The sequence below is a fragment of the Gouania willdenowi genome, chromosome 14 (assembly GCF_900634775.1).
Source record: "Gouania willdenowi chromosome 14, fGouWil2.1, whole genome shotgun sequence".
NCBI lineage: Eukaryota > Metazoa > Chordata > Actinopteri > Blenniiformes > Gobiesocidae > Gouania > Gouania willdenowi.
Genome location: NC_041057.1, coordinates 11368923 through 11396522, shown reverse-complemented (window position 1 = coordinate 11396522; position 27600 = coordinate 11368923). Strand labels below are relative to the sequence as shown.

The 27600-nt window shown below is 39.1% G+C and overlaps 1 protein-coding gene across 18 annotated transcripts in view; it reads left to right on the top strand.

Annotated features, from left to right (window-relative positions):
* The window catches only part of LOC114476220 (EH domain-binding protein 1-like protein 1), a 42174-nt gene extending 18045 nt beyond the window's left edge, over positions 1–24129 (top strand). For 4 of the 18 annotated variants that reach the window (XM_028467578.1, XM_028467576.1, XM_028467585.1 and 1 more), the window contains 19 exons: positions 44–160; positions 299–526; positions 612–774; positions 7716–8204; positions 8490–8585; positions 10611–11687; positions 12986–13594; positions 15112–15244; positions 15318–15466; positions 16657–16705; positions 16795–17113; positions 18865–18935; positions 19016–19058; positions 19169–19209; positions 21008–21128; positions 21768–21867; positions 21942–22015; positions 23094–23208; positions 23374–24129. In XM_028467578.1, coding sequence (XP_028323379.1) covers positions 44–160; positions 299–526; positions 612–774; positions 7716–8204; positions 8490–8585; positions 10611–11687; positions 12986–13594; positions 15112–15244; positions 15318–15466; positions 16657–16705; positions 16795–17113; positions 18865–18935; positions 19016–19058; positions 19169–19209; positions 21008–21128; positions 21768–21867; positions 21942–22015; positions 23094–23208; positions 23374–23461 — 4082 coding nt within the window. In that variant the 3' untranslated portion in view covers positions 23462–24129. Of the gene's footprint in view, positions 1–43; positions 161–298; positions 527–611; positions 775–5480; positions 6657–7333; positions 7568–7715; positions 8205–8489; positions 8586–10610; positions 11688–12985; positions 13595–15111; positions 15245–15317; positions 15467–16656; positions 16706–16794; positions 17114–18864; positions 18936–19015; positions 19059–19168; positions 19210–21007; positions 21129–21767; positions 21868–21941; positions 22016–23093; positions 23209–23373 lie in introns of those variants that run through there. The other 14 variants (XM_028467580.1, XM_028467589.1, XM_028467587.1 and 11 more) reach the window with 12 other exon arrangements.
* The last annotated feature ends 3471 nt before the right edge of the window (positions 24130–27600 follow it).

Genomic DNA, 27600 nt, shown 5'->3' with positions numbered 1-27600 from the left:
ACATGATGGTCATATTGTTTTTTAATTTAATTTTTTTTTGCAGACCGTTCACACGTTTTCAAACCTCAGATCGTGAAAGCGGTCGCTCGGCCTACTTCACCTTTTACTTTCTCTGCTGATGCTCCTGTTGTTTCTCTGTCTCTTCCCAAATCTGAGTCAGGTAACTGAAAGTGTGGCCACTCCTTTTCATCCTTTGTTTAGTTCTTTTCTCTGTGCTTGTCATTTTATTCTATGATTTCATCCACTCAGTAAATGGGGTTTTTCCATCTTTCCTTGCCTTCCTTCCGACCGTCCCCAGGATCAGTCGGTTTGAAACCTGAGGTTTTAGGAGCTGCTCGTGACGTCAGTCCGGTCCCTCTTTTCATGAGTCCTGATCTGGATGCTTTCTGTGATCCTGAAGCTCCAGCAGATCCCACCGCCCTCCCATCCTCTTCAACCGTTCGATCTTCTTTACTTCCCACCGCTTCTCTTTTCTCCTCCCCTCTCTCGGTTGCTCCACCAGCTCCCATTAGCTCCTCTCGTTCAGGTAGAAATGTCTCACTTCATGACACAATGAGGAGTGTCTGACTTAGTTTTAACCCTTGATCTTACCTTTTTTTCTTTATACTCAGGCTTTACATGCCCTCTACCTGAGCTGGATGAAGAACCGACTCCTCCAGTCTCTCGGATCAAAAACTCCAACCCTCAAAATACTGCAGCAGCCACGAACAGAGAGTGTGTCCATCCTGCCCAGGCCACGATCACAGAAAACAAAGCTGTATCAGCAATGATCAGGTGAGCTCTTGTGTGAGTGTTTCAGTGTTGCTCAGTTTTCAGTGTTCTTTCTCTGAATGCTGCGTGTCAAGATGGTTGGTAAGGAGTTTAAATGACATTTTAGGCCTCAGATTCTTCTGTTTTAGCCTTTTTTTTAAGTTAAGATACAGTCTCATCTTTACACACTGATGTGAGCTCATTTCTTACAGTTAATTTGCTCTAGGATAAGCTATACTTTGATGTTTTTTTGGGGGATGCATCTGTTAGAAGTGGGGTGGCAGTCACCCAGTGGGATCTGTCATTGTGCCCTTGGGCAAGGCACCTACATTGCCTAGTATGAATGTAGTGTGTGAGTGAGTGTTGGTGGTGGTCGGAGGGGCCGATGGCGCACTATGGCAGCCTCGCTTCCATCAGTCTGCCCCAGGGCAGCTGTGGCTACAATAGTAGCTTACCACCACTAAGTGTGGAGTGAAAGAATAATGCCTTGATTCTGTAAAGCGACTTTGAGTGTCTATGATAAAGCGCTATATAAAACTGATGCATTATTATTATTATTATTCTTTTGCAGATTAATATAAGAGCGTGCACAGATGCTCCAAATTACAACTCCTCAGAATAAACAGAAAACTTTGTGTTTAGGACTTGTTGTTTATCTTAAGATATGGAATGAATAACAGAGCGTGCATGAATTTAAAAAAAATATATATTGAAGTGGACTTTAACAACGCACGCTTTTATATTCTGAATGAGTCATCCTCCTTATTTAACCTGCTTTCACCCTGACTCCAGCTGTTATTCATACTTGAAACTTTAATCTTGCAGACATAAGAAATGTAAAGTAACATGAGAATAAAGCTTGAGGAAAATTGTTAATTCATCTCAAAAAGTCCTATTCCTCAGGAAGAGGCACCCTGAACTGGTACCAGTCCGTCAGACAACCAACATACAGCGTTGGATAACTAAAATGCGAGATTTACATTAACATAAATATGGGGATGTTTGAGTTTGAGTTTCAAACAACATGACAATTTGTTTGTTTTTAACACCATTCAATTTTGATTTATTCAGAATATTTCAGCTGTTTTTCCTTTCTTAATATTTTTTATTTTTTTTACCAATGAAGATAAGTTCAAAATACTTGTGTCTTAGTGCATCATAAGTTTGCACAAACAGGGAATCATTTATGATTTAACAACATATGACATGCTGCTTGGTGGGTCAAAGGTTAGCAGCGCTGTGGCTTGAATTCTAACCGTTCTGTGTGAAGTTCACTGATCCTTTCTGATGTACAGTATGGATAATATTGTTGCAATTTTCTGGCAGGATAAATGCATGTGCATAGTGGAAGACATGCAGGCAACCTGTCCAGATCTGCATCCCTTGATTTGTGAAAGGCAATGGTGTCAAACTCATTTTAGTATCTTTGTAATCAAGTCATCATTGCACCCAACTATTGACAGTTAATCAACTTTTTATTAGAAAATCTTATTTTTAATCAACTGAGGAGCACAACGTTCAATATCTTGTATCAGGAGATAAATATTTTATTGTTTGCAATGTTTTAATTGAATTTAAATATTTCTGCAGGTCAGATTTAATGCTCGGAGGGGCTGGATTTGACCTTGGGACATGTCATGTACTGTATCTACTTACTGTTTAATCTTGCGAGTGCTTTCTGGACTATTTAGACTCCTTTTCTTTGCTTCATGTTGGATTTATAATCTTAAGTCCTGCAGTTTCTCCTGACTTTGTGTTCATGCTTTCTCACTGCTAGCATTTGCTAACAAGTGTCCCACTCCTTGTGAAGTCTTGTGTGCTTCTCTCCCGACCTTGATCTCCTCATTTCTGTCTCTAGTCCTGCTCACTCTCGCTCAGAGCTGATCATTGCCCCGCCCCCTCCTTGGCCTTTCTGCTACGAGCCCCTCCACCCTCAAGCAGCCTTCCACCAGCGTTGTGGCGGCGTTTATCACTGCCAAACAGCCAAGTACCCGCTCAGGGTAACACTGATGAGAAACCATTTGAGAGTGTTGTCGAACCCTTTAAAGGCTGAAAAGCCACCTCTGGCACAACCTGAGTCTGAGTTGACCATGATGATGTCATCTTTGAACAAAAACAAGAATCAGGTGACCTGTTTTTGGAGGAAAGTGACTCTAAGAGAGATACAATCAAAAGGTGTCCTTCCAGGTGAGTGTGTACTGTAGCAGATGTATTTAAATTAAAAGTCATTTAAAGCTTCAGCAGATTTTAAAAGGTTACAACAGTAAGCTTTGGGTGAGTTCAATGTAGAGTGAAATAAGATAAGATAGATATGTAGTATCACCTTGAACAGGGCAAGTCGACTGCATTTGTCCATATTGTGCTGGCCAGTATTAATAAAATACAACTAATACAACGTATGTATCCCAAATATTGTATCATATTTTTTATATTTTCATAAGCGGTACGAGATGATTATTGAATTTAATTGAAATTAATAATTTACAAGGATTAAACAGATCTCCAAATGGATGTTTTGTTGTTGTTGACAGATTGCTTCTGTAGTGGTACAAACCTATTTTTCCTTTACAAAAAGACACTTGTGTTCGACGCTTTGGAGCATCTATTTTGGCCGGCAGGAGAAAAATTAAAAGTTGACAGAGATATAACTAATTTTGTAAATTACAAAAAAAATTGTTGTAAATATCTTAATTCCTCCGAACACGCATTCAATGAAACACTAAATTATAAGCCTTGGCTCGCCATTTTTCCATGCTTATATCACATGATGGCATTAAAATTTCCTACAAAATTCCAATAAATGACACCGAGATATATAAAGGAAAGAAATCAAGGATTTTAGAAGTGAATATCTTGTAGGAACTGATATATGTCTTTTATTGTTTCATTATTAGATGCCTTACATATACTGTTTAATATATACGTGGAAGTGTAATAATAATGTCAAAATTGCTGTTTTGTTCCCACCTAAAATCTGTGGCCCACTTGAGATCAAATTAGTCTGTATTTTACATGTCTTTATACAAGATAAGCAGGGATAGATGACGAGATGAGATGAAACGTAAACAAGGGCAGCTCATTGCTCATGATTGTGAGCTCATTTTTTGCACTAGGAAATACACCTGCTTGTAGTTAACACTGGGTGAACAGTTCTGTTAATTTCCTTCCTGTCTTTGGAAAGATGCAGCTAAAAAAAAAAACACATTTTTAAAACAGATTTAGGCTTGACAGTTTGTTGTTTTTACACAATTCAAAAAGAAACAGTACTATAAAATTAATCATGACGGTTCTGCTTTTAACAATGAATATGATGAGATATTGTTTAATAAAACAGCAATATCTATGCTGGCACTAGGGGGCGAACTACTTAGAAAAATGTCATTGGCCTCGATTTAGTAATTGAGTGAATTTGAGTGGTTTATTTGGATGGCTGTAGAGAAACAGCAGCTCTAGTGTCACTAACATAGATTACTGTGGCACGATTAAGTGACTTGTTAAATGTAGGAAATTTCTCTGTTTCTCTGTTGTTCAGCCATAAAACTGACGGAAATATCTGTCAGCAAGAGGAAGTAGAAGCAAAAAAGGTGAGGGAGCAGGAGAATCAGAAGGAGCAAGAAGAGCGTGAGAAAAGAAGGAAACATGAGGAAGAAAGGAAAAAGCTACTAGAGGAGGAGAAAAAGATACTCCTGCAGGAAGAAGAGGATAAAAAGGAGGCAGCGAGAGGAAACAAGAGGAAGAGAGACTCCTGAAGAGAAGAGGAGGAAACAGGAGGAAGAGAGGAAGGAAGAAATTAGGAAAAAAGAGGAGAAAGAAAAACTGGAGATGAGAAAAGAAGTGGAGGAGAACAGGCGGCGTGCCGAGGAGGAGAGGAGAATTTTAAAGTTGGAGGAAGAGAAGCGACTTGAGAAAGAACAGTTCATGAAGAAGATGAAGGAAGAGGAGGAGGAGAAGAAAGAACGTAGAAAGATTGCTAAAAGGAGCAGAGAAAGAGGAGAGAGGAGGAGGAGGCGCAGGCTCCTATAAGAGGAAAAATCAGTAGGAGGACGGAGGAGGTGAAACGATTAAAAGAAGTAGAAGATAAGGATGAAAAGACGATACTTTAAAAGTGTGAGAAAATGGGGGGAAAAGGATTAGCAAAGGAAAAAAGGAAGAGGAGAACAGGAGGTGTGCTGAGGAGGAGAGGATGAAACAGAGGGAGAAGCTAAACTGGTTGAATTGGAGAGGAAGAAACAACCGAGAGGGAGAAGTTCATGAAAAAAGATAAAGGAATAAGAGGAGGAGACACGAGTGGCGAGAGGAACAAGTGAAAGAAAAGGAATGAGACGATTAAGAGAATAGTCTTCTATAGAAGGTAAAGGAGGAGAGAGAGGAGAAAAAAATAAAAGAAGAAGAAATGAAATGAAAGAGGAGGATAAACGAGTTCAATAGGAACAAGTGAAGAAAGGCGAGACGAGGAAGAGAGAGAGGGCTTCTAGAGAAGGAAAGGAGAAGAGAGGAAGAGAAAAAAAATAAAAGAAGGAGAAATGAAAAGGAAAGAGGAGGAGGAGAAAAGAGAGCGACTCCTTAAAGCATAGAGAAAGAGGAGAGAAAAAGATGGAGAGGAGAAAAAGAAGAGGAAAGAGAACGAGAGACTGTAGAGGAAGAAAGGAGGAAAAATGAGGAGAAACAGCTTGAGAAAGAGAAGTTAATGAAAAAGATAAAGGAAGAGAAGGAGCAGAAAGAAGAACAAGAGAAAAAATTGATGGAGGAGCAAAGAAAGAAGAGAGAGGAAGAGATTAAGGTGATTCTAGAAGAGGAAAAGAGGAGAGCGGAGGAGTAAAAAGCTTAAAAGAACAGTAAGAGAGGAAGATGAAGGAAGATGAGGAGGAGAAAGGAGAAACATTGCAAAAGAGAAATAGAAGAGAAGACAGGCTGGAGAAGAAGAAAAAAGATGAGGAGGAGAACATGAGACGTGTTGAGGAGAGGAGGAAAAATGAGGAGAAACAACTTGAAAAAGAGAAGTTAATGAAAAAGATGAAGGAAGAGGAGGAGCAGAAAAAACAACAAGAGAAAGAAGTGATGGAAGAGCAAAGAAAGAGGAGAGAGGAGGAGGCAATGAGGATTCTGGAAGAGGAAAAGAGGAAGATAGAAAAAGAGAAGAAGAGAAAGGAAGAAGAAGAAGAGCGGGAAAAAAAGAGGATAGAAGATAGGAAACGGTGTGAGGAGGAGGAGAAAAAGAGGAAGTTACAACTCTTGAAGGTGCAGAAAGAAAAAGAGGAGGAGCAGAAAAAAGAACAAGAGAAAGAAGTGATGGAAGAGCAAAGAAAGAGGAAGCAGGAGGAGGCGAGGAGGATTCTGGAAGAGGAAAAGAGGAAGATAGAAGAAGAGACTAAGAGAAAGGAAGAAGAACAGGAGAAGAAGAGGATAGAAGAGAAGAAAAGGTGTGAGGAGGAGGAAAAAAGGAGGAAGATACAACTCTTGAAGGAGCAGAAAGAAAAAGAGGAGGAGCAGAACAAAGAACAAGAGAAAAAAGTGATGGAAGAGCAAAGAAAGAGGAGAGAGGAGGAGGCGAGGAGGATTCTGGAAGAGGAAAAGAGGAAGATAGAAAAAGAGAAAAAGAGAAAAGAAGAAGAAGAGCAAGAGAAGAAGATAGAAGAAAAGAAAAGGTGTGAGGAGGAGGAGAAAAAGAGGAAAATACAACTCTTGAAGGAGCAGAAAGAAAAAGAGGAGGGGGAGAAAAGAAAAAGGGAAAGAGAAGATGAACAGAGAAGATACCAGGAGGAGAAAAAGAAGAAAGAGCAGGAGAAAAGGAGGAGAGAAGAGGATCAGAGCAACAGGTCGGACGAGGAGAAGCAGAAGATGAGCATGTGGTCACATGACAGCGAGAAGACTCCGCCCTCAGTCTCAGACTCCGCCTCCAATGAGCGGTGAGTGACAGAACTGTGTGTTCATGTTTTAATCAGCAATCAATTATCACTTAAAGATGGGGTGCTGAGTGTACATTAATGAGAAATAAAATGAACTTTTTTGATTTTAGCAAATGGCTGCAATGAAACAAAGAGTGAAAATTTTAAAGGGATCTGAACACTTTCCGTACCCACTGTACATCTTTATTTCTTCTTAAACAAAAGTTAAAAAGTCTGTTCTTGTGAAAGTGTTCCAAACCAGTTTACAATAATGTGGATATGGAAGATTGATCATAAAAAACACCGTACCAAACACCAATTTGTTAAGACAATGAATGTTAATTTTCATCCTTAAATTCGACACCAACTGTGGGCAGTGTTCATCCAGATGCGGTCATGCCAAACCTTTATTTATGAGTACTGAGTACTTATGAGTACTTTCATTGAAATAATGATGGGTTTCAGTGCATTAAACTGGAAACTTAAAAGTCAAAGAAAGAGCCATGCAAAGCAGGTTCCAACACAAAGTAGTCCCACAAATGCATGGCAAGTGCTAATTTCCTTCCCTTCTTGTCAATAAAACTTTTTTAATACTGAATGTTTATGTTTGGACTTATTTTATGTTGCTTTTAAAGCTGTAACTTTCCATTTCTTTTACTTTTCTTTATCATTTCCCTTTTTTCTCCCTCTTCTTTCAGTCCTACTCAACCCTCCTTTTTAAAAGAACGTTCTCTGTCAAACAAAGTCGACCTGGAAAAGAAAATATCCGCCTCATGTTCTCCTCCTCAGCCAACTGCTCAGGATAAAGTGTTAGAGGTCTCGAAGCTGTCTGATGCTGAGGTTCCTCTTTGGAGCGTGTTAGAAGGGAAAAGTGGGAAAGATGCATGTGATCAGCTCTTTGTTGATGAGGGTACAAAACCTTCGAGCAGAGGGTAAGAATGGAGGAGGGGGGCATTGAGAGCTTTTCACATTATTTGCTTTTGTCCAGCAGACCTGCTCGGAATGTAATAACGTCATTATGGACCTTTTTTTATATCTATACAGTATCTATTATTTATGTGGCTTTCCCTCTTTATACAGAGATGATGCTGTAGAAGTGGCTAACACAGCTACCCAAGAACTCCAGCCAATCACAGCTAAAGAATCGGAGGTGTGTCCGATTGTTCCACCTCCTGCTCAGCCCGGTGCACCACCAGTCAAAGAGGAGCCTAAAGCACCAGAGGGACCACATGTGGAACCAACAACCATTCTCCACTTTTCCCCCAAACAAGCTGATAAACATACGATTCAAGTGGCACTTGAGCCACTGTCCCCAAAACCAGAACCATTGCTGTGGCCGGAACCAGATCAACACGAGGGAGCAGATGAGGGGAAACCAGCTGGAGTCGTGGCTGGTGGTCCAGAGTGTCTTGTCAACAATGAGGAGGAAAAGCATCTGTGGGCAGCTGTAGAGGAGACCACAGTGGAGGCTGGGGCAGAAACAGGGATGGAAATGGAAGGAAATGAGAGCGTGGAGATGGAGGAGAAGCCAAAAAACAAAGAGGAGGAGGAGGGGGGTACGACAGGGGGGTGAGTCATTGATGGTTTGCAGCATGACCTGAAGTCTGCTGATTCAGCACAGGCTAATAAATCACTGAAAGCCTGCAGTCTAACCTGTGCTTTCACATCAGCTTCATTAACCACCTTTGAAACTCCTCATCTGTGCTGTAACGCTATTGTTGAAAGAAAAGTAACACAATCCAATTATTTCGTGTGTGTGTGTGTGTGTGTGTGTGTGTGTGTGTGTGTGTGTGTGTGTGTGTGTGTGTGTGTGTGTGTGTGTGTGTGTGTGTGTGTGTGTGTGTGTGTGTACAGCTGCACCCAGATGTGTGCAGATGTGTCTGTTGCAGAGCAGCAACAGGGGGAGTCTGTCAGCTTCATTTCGGCAGTTGTTGGGGTTTTGTATAAGGGGTGAGTGTCTTTGCTTGTCGAATGCTAAAGTATGACGTCTGCGGTAGTGGCGTGTTGCAAAGAGAGAGAGCCCTGCTATAACAGTTTGTCAAGAGTGATTAAACGTCTCTCTCTGTTATGGTAAAGCAGAAACCTTTCAGAATATTAATCAAAGATGATGTTAACTGAAAACACTAAAGAGACGTAGCCACTAATTACCCTGACGTCAAGTTGAGACTTAAAACTCATGGCTGTGTTAGATGCTAGTTTTGACATCATAATTTTTATACATTCATAGCTGTTTGCAGAGCACAACTTGGTAATTTTACTGAGGCTAACTTTTATAAAGCAAACATTAAAGCTGGGTGTATGAGCAGCAAAATCCTAGTTAACTCGTAAGCTAGCTAGCTAGCAGGAACATTACACCTCTATTCACCCCAAATCCCCAAACCAAATGTCATACATTAATCTTAATACTTTATTTCCTTCACAGTTTTGTGTTTTTCTGCTCCACGTGTATAGGGAATGATGAATACCTGTCAATAATTCCCATAATACCTGTTCGCTAACCTCACACATTGCTTGACTTGGGGGGCCAATCATTTTGACTTAACTATGCCTCAAAAACACACTTATAATAGTGATTCCTTTTATTCTTAGATACTACTATTTTTTTTTTTTTAACACATTAGAGTTAAATACGGATAAGTTTAATTCCCCTCAGATGAGGCGTAGGACTCAGTTTTGGCGCCACATAGTGGCTCAATGGGGACCTGTGCAAATGCATAGTCCGACTTTAGCCAGAAACGCCTATAGCTGTGTGTTTTTATGTTTAAAGTCATACTCCAGAAGATGTCCCAGGTGTCTGGGCAGCGTTTTAAGGGTTAAAACTACCACAAACGAGCAGACACACCTTCAGCTCATGAAACTATGCAGTTATGTAAATACAAAATTTGTGTTTACATTTACCATCCATCCACCAAGCTCTGATTCTAACACCGCACAGAGATGCGATATATTTTCTATTTTAGTCATAAAGTTCAATTTAGTAAAGGAAATGTTGATCAATTTAATCATATATGTATAGTCATCTTATCCTTATTGGCAGGTGTTTGATGCGAAAGTGTTCCTGAAAAAAAACTTACAAAAACCCTGAGATGGCAAACCCTATAACAAGAACAAAGAGCATTTAAATGTCAATAACCTTACATTGAATAAAAACCCTGAAGCAATCTTATCTTAATAAAAATAGCCACGCAACAAACAAACCAGATTAAAAATCTGCTTGTGTGTTCGGCTTTAGGAGTCTTATGATGTGTGGCGTGCATTGTGCTTTCATTAAGCTGAAATGGGTTTTAAATTCTAACACCACACACACAGCTTTGATCTGGGTAAAGATCAGGAATTAGTGATTGATGGTTGCAACACCCAACGAGAGGTATCCATCTTTGAAGTTTTTCAAATCAATTTAGATTTATTGTTTCAATATGTCTTAAAGAACATTGCAAACTGATATTTATTGTGAGACACGTTTAATCACTTTTTGAAATTTGTCTCTTTTGAAGTTGATTTGTGTTTGTGGGGAACACGTCGGTACTTGTTGGCCATATGTTACCCATGCATAAGGTGAACCATCACGAACAAGACATCACGTCTTCTTGATTGGATACGGTTCTGCTTGTGTTGTTGGAATCTTTTCTTGAAGATGGCAAACATGCTTGAGTGAGTGGTTGAGAAAATGTCTTGGATACATTTTACATTTCCTCCTCTGAGCGGATTTATGTTCTCAGCACACAATGCCTGAGAGTGTTTGGATGTTCTCGGATGGGAAGTGGATTTCAGCTTGTTTGCACGTGGTATAGGAAAAGGATGTGGCTTGTTTTTGTGCAACAAACACTCGCGGTGTTTTCTTTTAGTGCTGTTGCGCAACACTGGACAAACACTAATAAAGCTCTGCAGAGAGTGGGTTGATGAAAGCATGCAGTCTGATACCCGAGGGTGAGCGCAGTCTCACTGTTTTACTGTCCCACATGTTTACCCCTTTAGCTACGAGACAATGGCTTCTATCCTGCACACAACTGGCTCATCTGAAACACCTCATCCACACGCCTACACAGACCAGCCGTTCCTACTTGTGGACGGCGGGGACGGGACAGGACCAGTAGATGCAGAGGTTCTGTGTTCTCCTGAGGACAACTTGATGTCCTCGTGCAAGGATATTTCACCCCCCAAAGCCTTCTCTGATGAAGCAGAGGATCAAAAAACCTCTGAGAAAAAGTCAGCATTGGTTCATAAACCAGAGAACTCATCCTCAAATGAGGTTCAACCATTCAGTCTGGTGGCGAGTCTGAGACAAGCTGCTAGTGAACAGGAGGAAGTTAGAGAAAAGGAGAGGCAGAGGAGAGAGACAGAAAGACTGGAAAGAGAAAAGACGGAGATAGACGAAATGGAAAAGAAGGAAAGGGAGAAAAAAGACAGGCAGAGGTTTGAAAGAGAGAGAGAAGAGGCAAAGAAGAAAGAGGAAGAAATGCTTGAAAGAGAGAAGTTAGCTGCAGTCAAGATATCCGAACAGGTGAGAGAGGAGATGGAGAAAAGAGAGCGGGAAAGGATGGTGAAGAAACGACTGGATAAAGAGAAAGCAGAGGAAGAGAAAAACAGCCTAATGATAAAAGAAAAGAGAAACGTCCTGGAAGAAGACATGAAATCAAAGCGCTGTCCACCTCTGAGGGAGGCAGAGCTGGATGATATTACATATGATGAGAATCCCCTAAGAAATGATGAGCAATCAACACAAAAAACCCAACCAGATTCCGCCAAGTCTAAACTGAAAACCAGTTTCGCTTCAACAAACCCATTTCGTCCAGATTCCCCCAATGACCTCGCCTCTCAACTGAAAACCAGTTTAGCTTCAACAAATCCATTTCGACCTGCCGACTCTGCATTTGTGGTTCAAAGAGCTTTGGGTGATCCAAGAGCAGCTAAGAAAAGGACATCCGGTCATAAACATGAGGCGATTCCTGTTTGGCTAAGAGAAGAGGAAGAGGAGGAAGTGGAGTATGAGTTAGGACAGGAAGATCTTGGTTCCATTTGGCTGGCTGAGCTCTACATGGATGGAGGATCAGAGTAAGTGAAGATGGAGAGATGTGCCTGTTGCTACCTGTCCATCAGAAGATTGTCCCAGAGGTTTAACAGTAGTGACACAAAGTAGCATTTACTCAACCTTTGCTGTTGTGTTATCAGTTGTTTGCTCTGTCCTGCATATCCTTACTAAAAACCTCCATGCTGTCTCATATTTCAATAGAAATATTACATTTTACATTGATTGCTATTGCCAACATCTCTGAGCTCTAATCTGACCTCATAAAATGTGGCTTGAAGCAGCTTGTAGTGTCATTTGCTTGTTTGTTGTTGCTGTTCACACACGTCCTGAAACTGACAGACTCATCTTTTGTGATTTCTGATCTAAAAATTATATGGACTTGTTGTTTTTGAGGGGGCAGCTCTTGTTTCTAGTAAAAAAAAAAATGGCAAGACAAGTATCAGATTTTGTGAGTGTAAAGTTATTGTGAGGTTGTTATCTCGAAGTGTCTGCCAGGTTCAGGTTCTCATTGAAGTCTTGACATAACAAAACACCCATGATCTATGTTCAGCACCTCACCTTAAATTCTTCATAAACTGGGTGAAATGCAGCACACACAGAGGAAGATAAGCAGGTATAGACAAGAAGATGAACTCTTGTATGGGTTTTGAGCTCTAGCCCTGTAGAGTCATGATCCTTCATGTTCGGTTCTTCGCACTTTACAATAATTCCCTGCTTGTTTGTTGAAGCAGCGGGACACATAAACCATGTAAGACAGCATCCCTCATGGAGCAGGTTTTATTACAGCTTTAACACATAACGTTCAACTGTTGGCTTTAGTTTTAGCGTAACTGCTTGTGTAATCCGGGATCATTTGCAAACGCAGTTATTCTAGACATGATGTTAGAGTTGTAAAGTGATGCTCTTGCTTGTTAAGCAGTATTTTTAAATGGAAAATGAGGTCATGTGCATCAGATTTGTCTGCAGTCCAACTCTGTGTATGTGTGTGTTGAGTTTGAGCTGCATGTGAAGTGACAAAGGTGGGATTGTGTTGGCTGGAACTAGTTTGCAGTCTTTGGTACCCTCTCACATTGTGCAACCTTTTTTTTTCAGCATTCGCAAATGCTTTTTTGATGGAAAGTTATAGTATTAAGATAGCTTGTAAATTCCCTAGGAGTGGAAAACCCATTTAGGTCTTAATGCTGTTTAACTTTGGTGCTTTAATTGCTTCTGGCAGTGATGATGATGACGTGATTGCTCTCAAAAGAACTGGAACATAGAATCAAGCCCAAGGTTGTTTTTTTTTAATCCTAAATGTCTAAATTGTCTTTTCTGTGTTCAGCCCAGGCCAGAAGCCCTCCTCATTCTCCTCAAGCGAACCTGAACCTCCTTCGTCCTCAGACAGTCTGCATCCTCAACCTTTGCTTTCTCTGCAAAAGGAATCAATCAAACCAACAGTGATTGACACAGCTGTTATAAAACAGACTGAGGAACAGGCGCAGATGAAGAATCGACAGGAGGACGACACAGCCACAAACACTAGTCTCAGCCAGGAGTCCTCTGTGGTTCCTTTGCCTCTTCCAACAAGCACTACAAAGACAGATGTGGACACAAATAGCAATGAAGCATGGAGTGATGTGAAAACCATGTGTTTAAACAAGGACACAAACTCATCAAAGAATCTCACCAAAGACCAGAAGCTCAGAGAAGAGGAGAGGCTCCTATTGGCTAAAATTCAACTGATGTCCGAGGACCCGTCCCTTGTTTCCGGCGCTCGTAGTATGAAGCGTCTCCTTCCTGCTCCTGGTGATATTGACGATGATACAAAAGAGCCCGGAGCTCCATCAGAGTTCCTGTCTGATCCTTCTGATCTCCGACAACGATCAGATGAAGTGTTCTTTGATGCCCTGCAGCAAATGTCAGAATCACAATTTCCAAGAAAGGAGGATGTGTAAGTCAGCATGGGATGTAAAGCTGTGCTGCTCGAGGAAACAATGTTTCTAAAGTCTGGTGTTTAACCCTAGATAAGGGGTGTCAAACTCATTTTAGTTCAGGGGCCAAATACAGAGCAGTTTGATCTCAAGTGGGCCACAGATTTTCTGCAGGAAAACGAGTAATTTCATCATTATTGTGCCTTGTTTGCACTTCGACGTATACATAAAATACAAACTATGTAAGGAACTGACAATGTTCATGCAAGAAATGACAGATATCAGTCCCAACAGGATCTTCACTTTAAATTTCCTTGATTTTGTTTCCAATTTCTATTTAATTAAGGGAAATTTTATGTAATAATTTGAGGAAAATTAAAGGATATTTTAAGAATTTCAAGTTTTTTTTTCAACTGTTTAACATTTAAAATGACTGCAATCATGCAATATACTGTAAACATCGGGAAAACTGTGAGCCCCTGCAAATATTGTTGAGTTTCATTTACACAATGATTTACATTTTTTCTGTAAATTGTTTTCTCTTGTGTGCCGGATTTGCCCCCTGCGCCTTGAGTTTGACACATAATCCCTAGGTGATGTGAAATAACACTTAATGTGATGCAATTGATTATGAAGGATAATTAGGAATAGAAAGTTAAACTCTATATTAAGTTTAGGGTCAAGCTGGAACCAGAAACTCCGACTTTAACACATTGTTTTACTTTTGTGTAGCTTTTGTAACATTTAATGGACTTGTTAATTCCGTGTGAAGGTGAGTTTGGTAAATTACTCGCTTCTCAGAGTGTAGGGAGACATTTGTAGACTCTGTGTTCCTCGAGATCTTCTGTCCTGCATGTTTTAGATTTATCTCAGCTCCAACTCACGTGAATCTAACTACTGTCATCATCACGCAGCGCTGCTAAAAGCCTGATAACGCGCTACCCTTTAAAATAAGGTGTGGTGAAACAGGTTAACATCTAAAACATGCAGGAAAATGCTTCACTAATGTCACAGAATAAGATCAATGTTCCAACTCACACTTTTAGTACATTAAGATTTGTCCAACGGGGGAAAAAAGGAGTCAAAAAAGTGTCGACCTGAGGAGGAAAAACTTGCAACACAGCTGGAAAGGTTCAAAATTAGCCGTGCTGGCTTGGAAACACAATTCCAAATCCTAACGTTGACTTTTCTTGGCTGACTCGAGGTTTGCCTTGAACTCCTGCCTAAAAAAGCTGCTCTGGTATTTGTCTCTGAGAAAATCCTGCCTTATGAGCGGCTGCGTTACGTTTCCTTTATGTTTAGTGTTCAGAATTTCCAAAGGCTGAGCTCAAATCTTCAGCAGCACAGACCTGTTTGTGTATATCAATGCTGCATGTCGTGCACTAACTTCATATCACAGGCTGAGATGTGCTCTGCTCACTCATCCTGGTCTCACACGTGCATGTGTCACACATGATCGGATCAACGTGCTGAGGTTTTTGTCCCAGTTTGTTTTTCATAATTTTTCATGTATTTTCAACTGTTTTTGTCCCGACAGAAAAAATGCTCAGACTTCATCAGAAAACCAAGAACAGAAGGCATCTCGGCTTCCCACATTACAAGAAGAAGAAACGTCTGATCCTGTTCCCGTGGTCAGAGAGGAGGCAGATGGAAAGGATGACACACGGGAGGTAAAGGAACAGAAACTCACATCACCTCTTTTTAATCCCACACAGTCCAGATTTAATCATTTTCTTTCTTTAGGATTTGGTCAATTCCACTCAGTCACTGCTTCAGTGGTGTCAAAGCATCACTGACAGTTACAGTGGCGTGAAGGTCACAAACTTCAGTACGTCGTGGAGAAACGGCCTGGCCTTTTGTGCCATCCTTCACCATTTCCATCCAGACAAAATGTACGTCTTATCAGAACCTTTTCAGTGATGTTTGACATCTTTCATCCCAATCTGCCCTGATGTGGTGACCTTCATGAGTTCTAGTGTTGATTGAAAATCATGTTTTATATGATTATAGACCAGACATGAGCAACTGCAGGCCTGGGGGCCACATGCCCCTTGGTCTAATTTTGTGCAGCCCAAAGCACAAAAGTACATAATTACTAAAATACACAAAACAACAGTAAAAATACACAAAACGACTCCCAAGATACACAAAACGAATATCAAAACACAAAATTAACAGAACATATTGTTATATATATACAATATATTCAAAATGATAATCGAGGAGCACAAAAATAACTCTAAATACAAAGAAAATTACAAAAAACACACAAAACGACAACAAATATATCTGAAAAATATACAAAACAACAACAAAAATACACAAAATGCCTCCAAAAACATACAAAAGTACAGAAATATAGTAATATGACTACCAAAATACACAAAAATAGCACCAACAATTTACAAAAGGACAACAAAAAACACATAAAATGAGAGAGAAGAAATACAAAATGACTCCCTTTTGTGGCCCCCATTATGATAAAAGCTTCTCATCTCTGATATAGACATTCTATTATTCCATCCATCCAGTGTTTGAAAGCAGTAGAGTTTATGACCTCAGGGCACATAGTCAATCACATACACACGCTCAACATGCCTGCATGCAAACATACACCCCAGCAGTCAATTTACAGACTCCTATTAAATGAAGTGTGGGAGGAAACAAGAGTATTCATACATCTTCAAAAGCTCTTTCCCACAAGATAAGAAGCAGCCTTGCTTTTCTCGCTCCAAAGTAAACATTCATTCATTTATTCTTACTCCCTTCAACCCTGTGGGGTACCCATAGAGTTGACGTGTGTATGAAATATGCTCTACAAATCAATTTGTCCTGGAGACAATCCAAGCTGCACAAAAGAAGCAAAGCCAGTTTATATCCAGCAATGGTTTGAACATCTGACTCTGCAGGGGAAGGGAACCAATGCACTACAAGCATTTTTCATTTTAAACTGGGTCATTTTTACCAGAAAAGCTCACAAATGAGCTACATCGCTATTAGTTTATGGCTTTTTTTTTTTAACTTTTTATGGTTGAGATGAGTTATAACGTCATTTTTTTCTCCTGTTTTTGTCTTGTTTCAGATCTTTTGACAAGTTGAATCCTCATGACATCAAGCTCAACAATAAGAGAGTGAGGAGGACAGTGTTAGGTTTCTAGTTTAAGGCTCAATAGAATCTTCCCATTTTGTCTCTTACTGTCCTCTTGTCTGATCCCTTCAGGCCTTCGATGGTTTCGAGGCGTTGGGGATCTCCCGTCTGTTGGAGCCGTCCGACATGGTGCTGCTGTCCGTCCCCGACCGGCTCATTGTCATGACCTACCTCAGCCAGATCCGCTCACACTTCACCAACCAGGAGCTGAGCGTGCTACAGATAGAGCACAACAGCAGTCAGTCCAGTTACGGCCTGGCCCTGTCGGCCCCCACTAACGTGGACGCCGCTGCTTTCTGCATGGCCAGACTGGGCGAAGGCGTGAGTCTGGAGGAAGGAGGAAGCAGCACGCTGGTCGTCCCTCCACCCAGAGTGAAAAGACCAAGCAAAGGTACCATTACTATTTTCCTCTCGTTTTCTTTTTGGACTTTTATTTTGAAGTAGAAAACTGGTACATTTTCAAACACAATTTCCTAACTTATTCCATGTTCTAAAATTGTTATAGCTGTATCCATATTGTGTTGTCATTTTAACAATAGCAGATCTGAACATATTTCAGCCGCAAATACATGACTTTAATAAAGCAATGTTATTTATAAATAACAACCAGGTGAGGATAAATAAAAAACAAAAAGTAAGGGACAAAAACAGGAACCACACAAGATTAGTTATCTTGATCTTTTATCTACAGAGCATTAACTATCTGGAATGGTCTGCCTTACTATCTGCATCGAATTGAAGGTAAACAGGAATTTAAAAAGAAACTTAAATCAAATTTTAGAATGGCTGTATGTTGAGTGGTTCTGTTTTGCTTTTAGAAAATATTTTTTTTCTATTTTTTAAATTAATTTTATTCATGAAGATTATTAAATGTGTTTTAAAATGTCTTATTAGGTATATACAAAAATAATACAAAAATATTTCTATCTGGAGTCTAAAATGTGATTTTCTCCATGTAGTATATTTCTCTAAGTTTCTTAGTCCACATATTGTATGTTGGGGGGGGATTTAGTTACTTTTATGAGGTATTTGTAAATATTTATGGCATTTAATAAGTTTTCAATGATAAAAGCTGCATTTCCATTTGAATATACGCCAGATATTTTTCACAGTGTGTTATGATGGAAATGTGGAGAGAGAAAAACTAGTAGAAAACACATTAAAACAACTTAAAAGAATGAAATGAAAGGAATTAAGTCATGAAAGAAGTGCACGAGATGTGTGTTCATTCTAATTCATGGCCAAAACGTGTCTTAACAAACCCGTTTACAGCTATAATTGAGTTAGATCAATCCTTCAATTTAGACTTAGGAGTTTTTGCATTTACCATTGTTATATAATATCTACATAATGTTAACTTTTGCTCAGTCTTTCTGCATCAAATGACCTCCTTACGACTGTGAATTTACTGATTTTGATGCTTCTAACACCAGTTGAACTGTTGAATTAGATGGCATATTTTTATTTAGATGACATCACTTTAACCATACTGTGATATTTTGTCGGATTTTCCTTCTGAAAACCAAAAATGTTGCACATTGACTCGTGTGGTGTCCTGTCTGTAGAGCTCAGTGGAAAAATGTGGTTATCTCACCCTCTATATTTAATGAAGATGCAGCAATAAAGTGTTTTTTACACTTATATTATGTCTAATTAGTGCTTGTTTTATAGTCCATTGTTCCATTTAAAGTGTGGAATAAAATGCTCCAAAATGAGCCTTCTTTGATGTGTGTCTTAGTGTGCACCAATGCTTTACTTTCTACCAAAAATCAAAGCATTGTCAAGAAACCATTGGCTTAAATTATTACTGCCTGGATTGAATTTAATGCTTGTGTTTTAATTATTTTGATTTGTTCCTCTCACTGCTTCTGCACATCTGGTTAGGAACAAACGCTCCTACTTGTTGCTTGTGCTTGATTACATCTAGAAAGATGATATATAAGAAGTAGAATAAGGATATACACTGAACCAAAATGTAAATGCTACAAGTGCTCACTAACACAGATTTGTGAACAATATTTGTGATAAATACGACTTTTGTGTATATATTGAGTTCAGCTCATGAAAAATGGGGCTCCCATTTTTTGTATTTTTGTTCAGTGTAATAAGGGAAAATTCATTATTCTTCTCTGTTTTTTTTAGTAGACGAGTCAATATCTCCAGTCCCGCCTCCACGTTTGGTTAATAAGGCATCAAAAGGTGGAACATCTCAGGTAAAGACACATGAACATACTGTAAAATCCCATATAAGTGCATGTTTAAACTAGAGAAACTGTGTGTTCTTTCTCCTCAGAGTGAAAGCATGTTAAGTTCATCTCCCACAGGCACAAATAAAGGTTGGTCCTCAAAGCTTTTCTAAGATTCTTGCATTTTTGTCTATGTTTCTCATGTGATTTCTGGCTTCTTTTTTTTTAATCTTTTCTTGTCATTGTTTATATGATTGCAGGAAGTTCAGATGAGACACCAAAACAAGACGAGGAAACAATGGTCAGTCACTTTTTCTCATTGATTCTCTGTCTACTAGAGACCCAATGATTGATTATCTTTATTAAGCTGGTCCCAGAGTTCTTCTTATCAATGAGCTTATCCAACTCAGCCATGCACTTTCCAATATTTTCTCTCTTTGTTTCTAAATGAGAGAAGTGATTTAAACTTGAAATATTGCTGTATTGAGTTTCCCTTTACAAACATAAAGTTTTAACACAGATTGTGTAACTAAACACTGCTCATATCACAAAGAAAACATTCGCACTCAAGAGAGTGCAAACCTCCGTCAATCGCCAAATAATGGTAACATGATCATTCACACTTTAAACGTAGGTCCAAATGCATGGACACTACCATTTTATCAAAAAATCATGATGAAATATGCAATCCAGGTCCAACCTGGATTAAACTCTGTAAAGTAATTGAGGAACCAACCCGACATAATTGAGTCAAATTTCGTAAAGATCAATCAATTACGAACCGAGATATTCATTATTTAAATTTAAAATTTTGCAATGATAAGAGATAGGGATTTTTTGGTTTTTGAAACTGATCCAGGATCAGTAAATTGATGCAGAATTCCTACAAAATTTAAGGGAATCTTCCATGGCTTAAGGTCTATTTTTGAAAGAAAAGTTATTCAAATCTGTTAATTATTTTTGGCATAATCCTGCTAACAGAAAAACAAACAAATACCGTAACTAAATGTATAAAATATAAAAGGTGTCTACAGTTTCTGCATGTGTATGACATCTACCATCTTTGTAACTGTAACAGTATAGAAAACACGTGTGAACTTAATTTTCGATCTACATGTTGCTGTTTTAATGTAAATCATGACAAACAAGAGCACACAAAATTATGTGAGCGTCTCCTCCCTGTCACAGTGGAAAGGGAAGCCCTTTTTGTGTCGCCTTCACCATTTTGGATTGTTGTTATCGCTCTTGTTTGTAAAATCCAATGACATCCCCCTACAGTAGAAAACCTGTCTTTCACCTGAGCTCCTCAGAGTTCACTGCTGAGACTGTGGCTCAGCTTTGAGGAGCCATGAGGCGCTTTTGCAATAAATAGATTAAAGTAAACCATCTAATAACCCTCTGTCTCTCCAGCGTGACCGTCTTTTTAGATCCAACAGGAAGACACAACCTTATTGCTTTGAAAGCTCCCCAAACAAAACAGAAATTGTACTCTCTAAAGCAGGGCTGGCAAACGCATTTTAGTTCAAAATACGGCCCAGTTCGATCACAAGTGGGCTGAAGATTTTTGGCTGGAAAACAAACAATTTCAACATGAATGTGCCCAAGTTTGCACTTTCAGTTATAAATTAGACTTAAAGTATGGAAGGCATCAACAATATCTTAGCAATAAGTGACAGATACTTAAATCTCCTTTGATTTTTGATTATTTTTTGAAAATTTTTTATTTAATTTAAGGAGATTTTGTGGAATACGTTTCAGAAAAATTGCAGGATTTTGAAAAAAAAACTACAATAATTTATAAGTGCATTATTTGGTAATTCTCTGTCATTTTCACTTTCTCGTGCGGGCCAAATCGGATGCTCTGAATGGCCGGATTTGGCCCCCGATCCTTGAATTTGACACAGTTGATGTGATTGTTCTGCTCTCAAAGCTTTCTGTCCTTCTGGACTCTCTCTAACTTTCTGACCTTTTCCTTGTTCTCCATGTTTCCCTCTTCACTCCTTTATCATTACGTGGTGGTGGTGGTCTGTCGTCGTCTTGTGTGTTTCCGTCTTGTGGGTTCCGCATCAATGTGTCTGTTCGATGTGGTTTGTGGTCAGTGCCTGCAGGACACCAGTCAGTACGTTCTGAGTGAGCTGGCGGCGTTGGAGGTGGAGCAAAGGCACGTCGACAGCAGAGCGGCAGTGGTGGAGAGGCGGCTACGCAGCCTGATGGAAACCAGTAAGACACGCACATCGGACTCATGACTCAGCAAAACCTCTGTCAAATCTAACGGCGTCACTTATCCAAACAAGCGCTGTCAAATGGCACGGCCTCAGGCTTCAAAAAAAAAAATCTCTGGCCATAAAACACGACATGACGTATTTTGACGAAACTGGAAATAAACATGACATCATCATTATGTGCTGCTTTGGATATGAGAGTAAGTTGAAAGCTGTTTTATTTATTTATTTTCAAAGGTTAAGCTAGATCAACATGTTATTTAACTATGTGTTTATTAATCAAACAAAATGTTTTAAAAAATAAAAGGAAAGAACAGCTTTTCAATTCACTTCGTCATGTGTACTTTTGGTTCCTTCAAAATAAAACGCCATGTCGTGTTTTCAGGCTTGAGGCCCTTGAGTCTGATAACTTTTATTTTGAAGCCTGAGGCCGTCCTATTTTACGGCCTTTCAGTTAACAAAGATTTTGCTGAGTCATGAGTCAGTTTGGTCTGAAAAATGACAGGGTTTCCTGTTACCTGATACATCACTCTGAGACTCTGAGGATGTCCTAAAATGTATACTGTACTGGGAGTTTGCATGTTCTCCCTGACTGGGAGAGCGTTAATCACTGTTTTGTTTTGGTTCCTTTCTGCAGGCAGCGACAAGGATGAGGAGGAGAGGCTGATCCAGGAATGGTTCACCCTGGTGAACAAGAAGAACGCTCTGATACGCAGACAGGATCACCTCGAGCTCCTGTAAAAACCCTCTCCTCTGAGCAGTGCTGTTTTACACGCATTTAACCCACTGACATGAACGACTCTGTCCCCAGGCAGGAGGAGCAGGACCTGGAGAGGAGGTTTGAGCTTCTGACCAGAGAGCTGCGTGTCATGATGGCTATAGAGGGTGAGTGATCCCAGATGATGTCAGAAGCAAAACATTTTGAAACATTCATAAAACTTTAGTGAAACTTCTCGTTAAAAGATGGATACCTTTCACATTTGAACCGATACTCGGTACCTGTGAATCAATATCGGTACTCAACGGTACCAATTTTTGGTACTTTTGTGTCGTAATAAATAATAAAATCGCAAAATGTTCCAATTTACCATATTAATTTCTCATAATAAAAATAAACTTTAACAAATATCAAACCAACATCCAACTGTTTGTATTGTAGCAACATTCTGGCTATGGGCGGAATATGCAATTGCATACAGGCCCCACAAGCCACTAGGGGACCCCAAAGCTGAGTTGTTATTCTCATCTGAGGGGAATGAATGCACAGTAGACATGACTGTGTCCAGAAAAAGATGAATTAGATTGTTTAGCCTTAAGTAATGTTACCCAAACTATGGGTGAGACCATAGATCAGTTCTTTGTGGGTCCTGTTGCAGCATATATATATATATATATATATATATATATAAAACTGATATTGCTATTTAGTTTTCTATATAATATACAATCATCTAGATGTTTATTGACACAGAGCACATAATAGCACATAAACACAGTAGATCTCAGCATAAAGACAAGTAAGAAAATAGTGCAAATGTATAAAGATATTTAAAAAAAAAACAATTATAGAAAATAATTGGAAAAATATATCATTAGTAATAAAATATAAAGAAATGCAAAACATTTATTGAAAATACTTTTTTTAACTAGATGATTTAGATTTAGATTTAGATACTCTGAATATCTCACCTTACCACAGTTCTCACCACTGTGTAAAAGCCTCCATATGCTACCACAGCGTCGTAAACTCTCTTCACAGTGTTCGTCACACTCCTAAAAAACCTCCAATGATTCCTCCCAGGGTGTTTTATTAGAATAACTCCAATACAACACAACACAAGGCAGAAACGCATTAAACGCTGACAAATGACCATTGAAACAGTGAAACCATGCTGTGAAATGTGTAACAAATAAGCTCAGAGAGGTGAGAGGCTGTAATGAGTGTCTGTTGTTTGTTCTACAGACTGGCAGAAGTCATCCACCCAGCAGCAGAGGGAGCAGCTGCTCCTTCAGGAACTGGTTTCTCTGGTCAACCAGAGGGACGAAATCATCAGGGACATTGATGCCAAAGAGAGAGGGTGAGCACATGTGTACATTTTAGTCATGGAAAAGTGTTCTTCTCACGCTAATTTCTTTTTCTGTGTTTGTGTACGTTTCTGTGTTTGTGTACGTTTCTGTGTTTGTGTACGTTTCTGTGTTTGTGTACGTTTCTGTGTTTGTGTACCTTTCTGTGTGTTTTCTAGGGCTCTGGAGGAGGATGAGCGTCTAGAGCGAGGTTTAGAAATGAGGAGGAGGAAATACAACAACAAAGATAAATGCGTGGTGCAGTGAGCCCAGAGGAAACGTCCCGAGAGCGTTGTATTGGTGATGTTTCCCCTTTAGCACTGGATAAAAAAGCTCATATTTAGGACAGCTGTTAACACACGTGTGCCTTCATGAGTCTAAGTGTGTCTCCTTTTTAAGAGTTGGATTATTTTTAGTCCGTCTTAATGCGTTTGGAGGATTTTTTTTTAGTGTATTTTTATTTATTCAAAGTGGTCCTGTTGTAAATCTATTGCACATGTGTTTGTTTACACAGTTCATTCAGTATTTGAACACTGGTTGGTTCTTCTTTTTGTCTCTATGACGTGCCTTAGTGAACGTTGCTTGGTTGTTGCACGCATGAAGGGCTTTGTTCTGATCGTTCCGCTGATGGATTAGTTTGTGAAGAGGAGTCCCAGCTATGAAACCAAGGGGTGATAGTCAACGAGCTGGACTCAAACCAAGAACTGCTTCATGCAGGAAACATGTTTGAACTCTAAAATGACGACAGCGTCTTGTCGTCTGGGATTTGAATCAAGCACATTGTGGATGTAACGGCCACCGTCCTCGCTGCTGATAAATGGTACTCCACTCCATGCGTCTCCTGTCACACTGTCTTTTTTGAAGTGTCTCTTTTTATTTGTGAGGTGATGTTATTGGTATTAATGAAAGTAATAAATTCAGGTCGAATGCTTACATTTATCGTATTCTGTATTGTTTTTCCCTCTATTTTAAGTATATTTTGATCTTTATCTCTTATGACTCAAAATGCTAGTTGTTACGTTTTATTTGTTTTTTTAATTTGTTTTATTTGTTGTACTCATCAGGTTTTCTATCACGTCTCTGAACAACGCTGATGGATTCACACCAGGGTTGTAATTGATGATTATTTACAATTATATCATAATTATGATTGTGATTGTAATTGGGGAAAAAAAATGGTTGCTGTGTAATCACAATTGAATTTGAATTGAGTTCAGATGATAGACTTTGTATTTGTAATTGGCATAAAAATTCTATAAAAACTGTCATTTACAAGTTAATTCAACTTAAACCTAGGTGAGACACCCACACCAAAAATATTAATACCAATATTTTCCTGGATGAGGAAGCTTAAAGTAACCAAGCGATAAAAACAAATTGGATGATGGATAATATTTTTTAGTGTATTTTACAGCTGATTTAAGACATGGGTCAAAATCGACCCGTTGTCATAAGAGACGCTAACACAAGAGGAAGGTTACGTTTTATTTGGTTATTTATTAAAAGAAATTAAAAAATTAACTGTAATTGGAAAAAAATACTGGTCACCGTAATTGTAATTGAATATGTATGATTACATTTGTAATTGAACAATGTAATTGACCTCAACCCTGGTTCACACTGCTCTTAGCCTTCTTAGCACTTTTTTTTTTTTGTTTAAAGGATACAAGGTTACAGAACTTTTACATGTGCTTCACTTCGAATGTTATTTTCAGATTTATTTTCACAGATGTTCAGAGTTGGAAACTGGATTTCTGGCACAGGAATCCGGCCGGTGGCGCCACTGATGGAGAAGCAGCTAAAGTGGATCCAAGCATTGAGGCCACAGCTGATGCTTTTACTGGATCCACTGCTCTGAAAACAGACCTTTTTTTTCTACTGTAATCATTTCTGTTTTCTGAGATCATTGTAACACTTAAAGCCTTCTGCTGTTACTCCTGTCAAGCACTGCTGCTACAGTTCAGAGTTCTGCAGTGTTTGGAGTCATGGGATACGTTACGGCACACGTGTCAAACTCAAGCAGGTCAACAGACCCATTACATTAAAGTGTAAGTGCTCCCTAAAACCTTTTTTCTGCTGAATACATACATGATTAGGTATGAAGTAATGTAGATTATTGATCAATCTATATTACTTCATATTATTTAAATTTAGCATTTTTAGTTGTAAAATGTCAGAGTGACTGCCCTTTATGGGTTCAACACTGGCTATTGCTTTTTAATTTTACACCATTTTCATTTTGTATGTTTTTGGGGTCACTTTCTATATTTTTGTCATTGTTTTCTGTAAATTCCCTCCTAGTGGCAGGTTAACAACAACCTGGGGTTTTACTCACACTTTGATAAAGTAATAAAAAGGAAAATCCAACATTACATAACTGTACACTAAACATAACTGGTAAACAAGGTAAATGACGTGCAAACACAACATAACGCTACCTGTGTATAAAAATATTTTTGCTAATCCAGTAGATGTAACTGCTCATGGATTGCACAATTCTTTATATTAAAATCAGCTCATCTCTTTACCCATAACATCATGCCATGGCACTACAGCTTCTTTCACTTTGTGCTGGATTAATTTCACCAACATTTCCAGACCAACAATAGATCAGCAGAATCTCTCAAGAGGAAATTGTAATTTTTTTGTGAGGGGGAAAAAACTGAGAATATACTGATGGTAGATCTAATAAAGCCTGCCTGGCTCTTCTCATTGTCATCCTTTTAAAATAGACCTATAGTTGATGACTTTTAGTTTGTGACACTCCTTTATAACAGATGCATCACAGCAGCCAATTCCACAATCCCTTTTTATCCTCACATGGGATGACACAATGGGAGTCTGTTCAAGCAGCATGATCTCTATTGGTAAATCAATTGTTCCCATCCCCCAAAACACACACACACACACACATTATGATATGATGACCTTGACAAACTGCTCTTAAAAAAGCACGGAAGAGAAGACGAGATGCAACGCCCGGTAGTTAATGATAGGAGCACAATTTTTCCTCTAAGTCTAGATTTACCATTGTTCAGTTTTTTTTTTTTTTTAATGAAAAAAAAAAGTGCTGTGTGTGTGTGTGTGTGTGCGCGCGCGCTCAGTAGAAAACCAGATGACCTATGAGTTAGTGAGTGAAATAAAGACCCAGCAGTCGAGACAGTAGTCTAGCACTTCCATACAACAGTCAGCCAACACATACGCTGGTGTAAAGAGACATTGCTGTGTTATTAGGACAAACAAGATGAACAGAAGAGAGAAAAAGATGACGAAGAAGAGCTAGAAGCAAAGGAGGTGCTCCATAGAGAGAAAGAGAGAGAAGCTAAAGGTGAAGAAGAAGGGCTAAAGTCAGTCTCTCCCCTGGGAAATGCAAAATGTAGAGCAGCAGAGATGGAAAGGTCACGCAGGATGTGTAAAAATGGCCGAAAGGTGAAAGGTTGAAACGTGCATTTGTGATTTATGTGATGACCACATTAGTAATACATTAGAAAAATAGGAGCCTTTTGCACACTGATTTTACTCAGTTTAAAGCATTTATTTTCTGACAATTCTCACAAACTCTACCCTTGATAATAGAAATTGGTCCAGATCTTTCTTAGTGTGGGAGACGTTCCACCTGGTTGGTCTGCTCCGTGTTGGTCGTGCATCTGGATCTGATTAAAGCTGATGTTGATCCTGATCAGTTTGGTCTCTTCATTTGGACCCTTCCTCACACTCTAAGTCATTTTCAGCTGCATCATTTTTCAAAGATTGATCAGAAAAGACATTTAGAGAGTCAATGCGTACCTTTTTGGAAAGTAGTACGCTTCTTTGACACACACCATGCTGATCTGCTCACAGGCTAAAGGAAATCAGGCAATCAGGCCATTATAACAGAAGGAATTCAAACCAAATCACTTACACGTGTGTGTGATCTGGCTGAAGGTTAGTTTTGGAAACTGCTTACTTTTTATTGCTCTTCTTTTATTTTTTTGTTATTGACTTATAAATGAACATGAGAAGAGCTTTGTTTGTACTTTGTGGTTTTTGCTTTTTAAAGCCATGTGCATTGTATTAGAGACTAATGCTTTTGAGAAATCTGAGTATGATTCCCTTAAAATCTCAACGTGTCAACTGTGTCAAGAAATTTTCATTTTTCAGAACATTTGAAATATAATATTGATGTTTGTGCTTCAGGTTCACCCATGGCAGCGTTTTTGAAGGAATGGATTTCCTCCTGTTAGAGTAATAATCTGATTTAAACTGACATTAGAGGTGAATGCATGCGTGTCTGTGTGAAGGTTGGATTAGCTTCATGTCAGGATCTGTTTAGTTTTGTTTGTGTTTACCCTTGTGGTCCGCGTTTAGGGGGTATGCTACGAATCTAGATTACCTCTACGTGTGTGCTGCAATAAAGTTTAACTGCA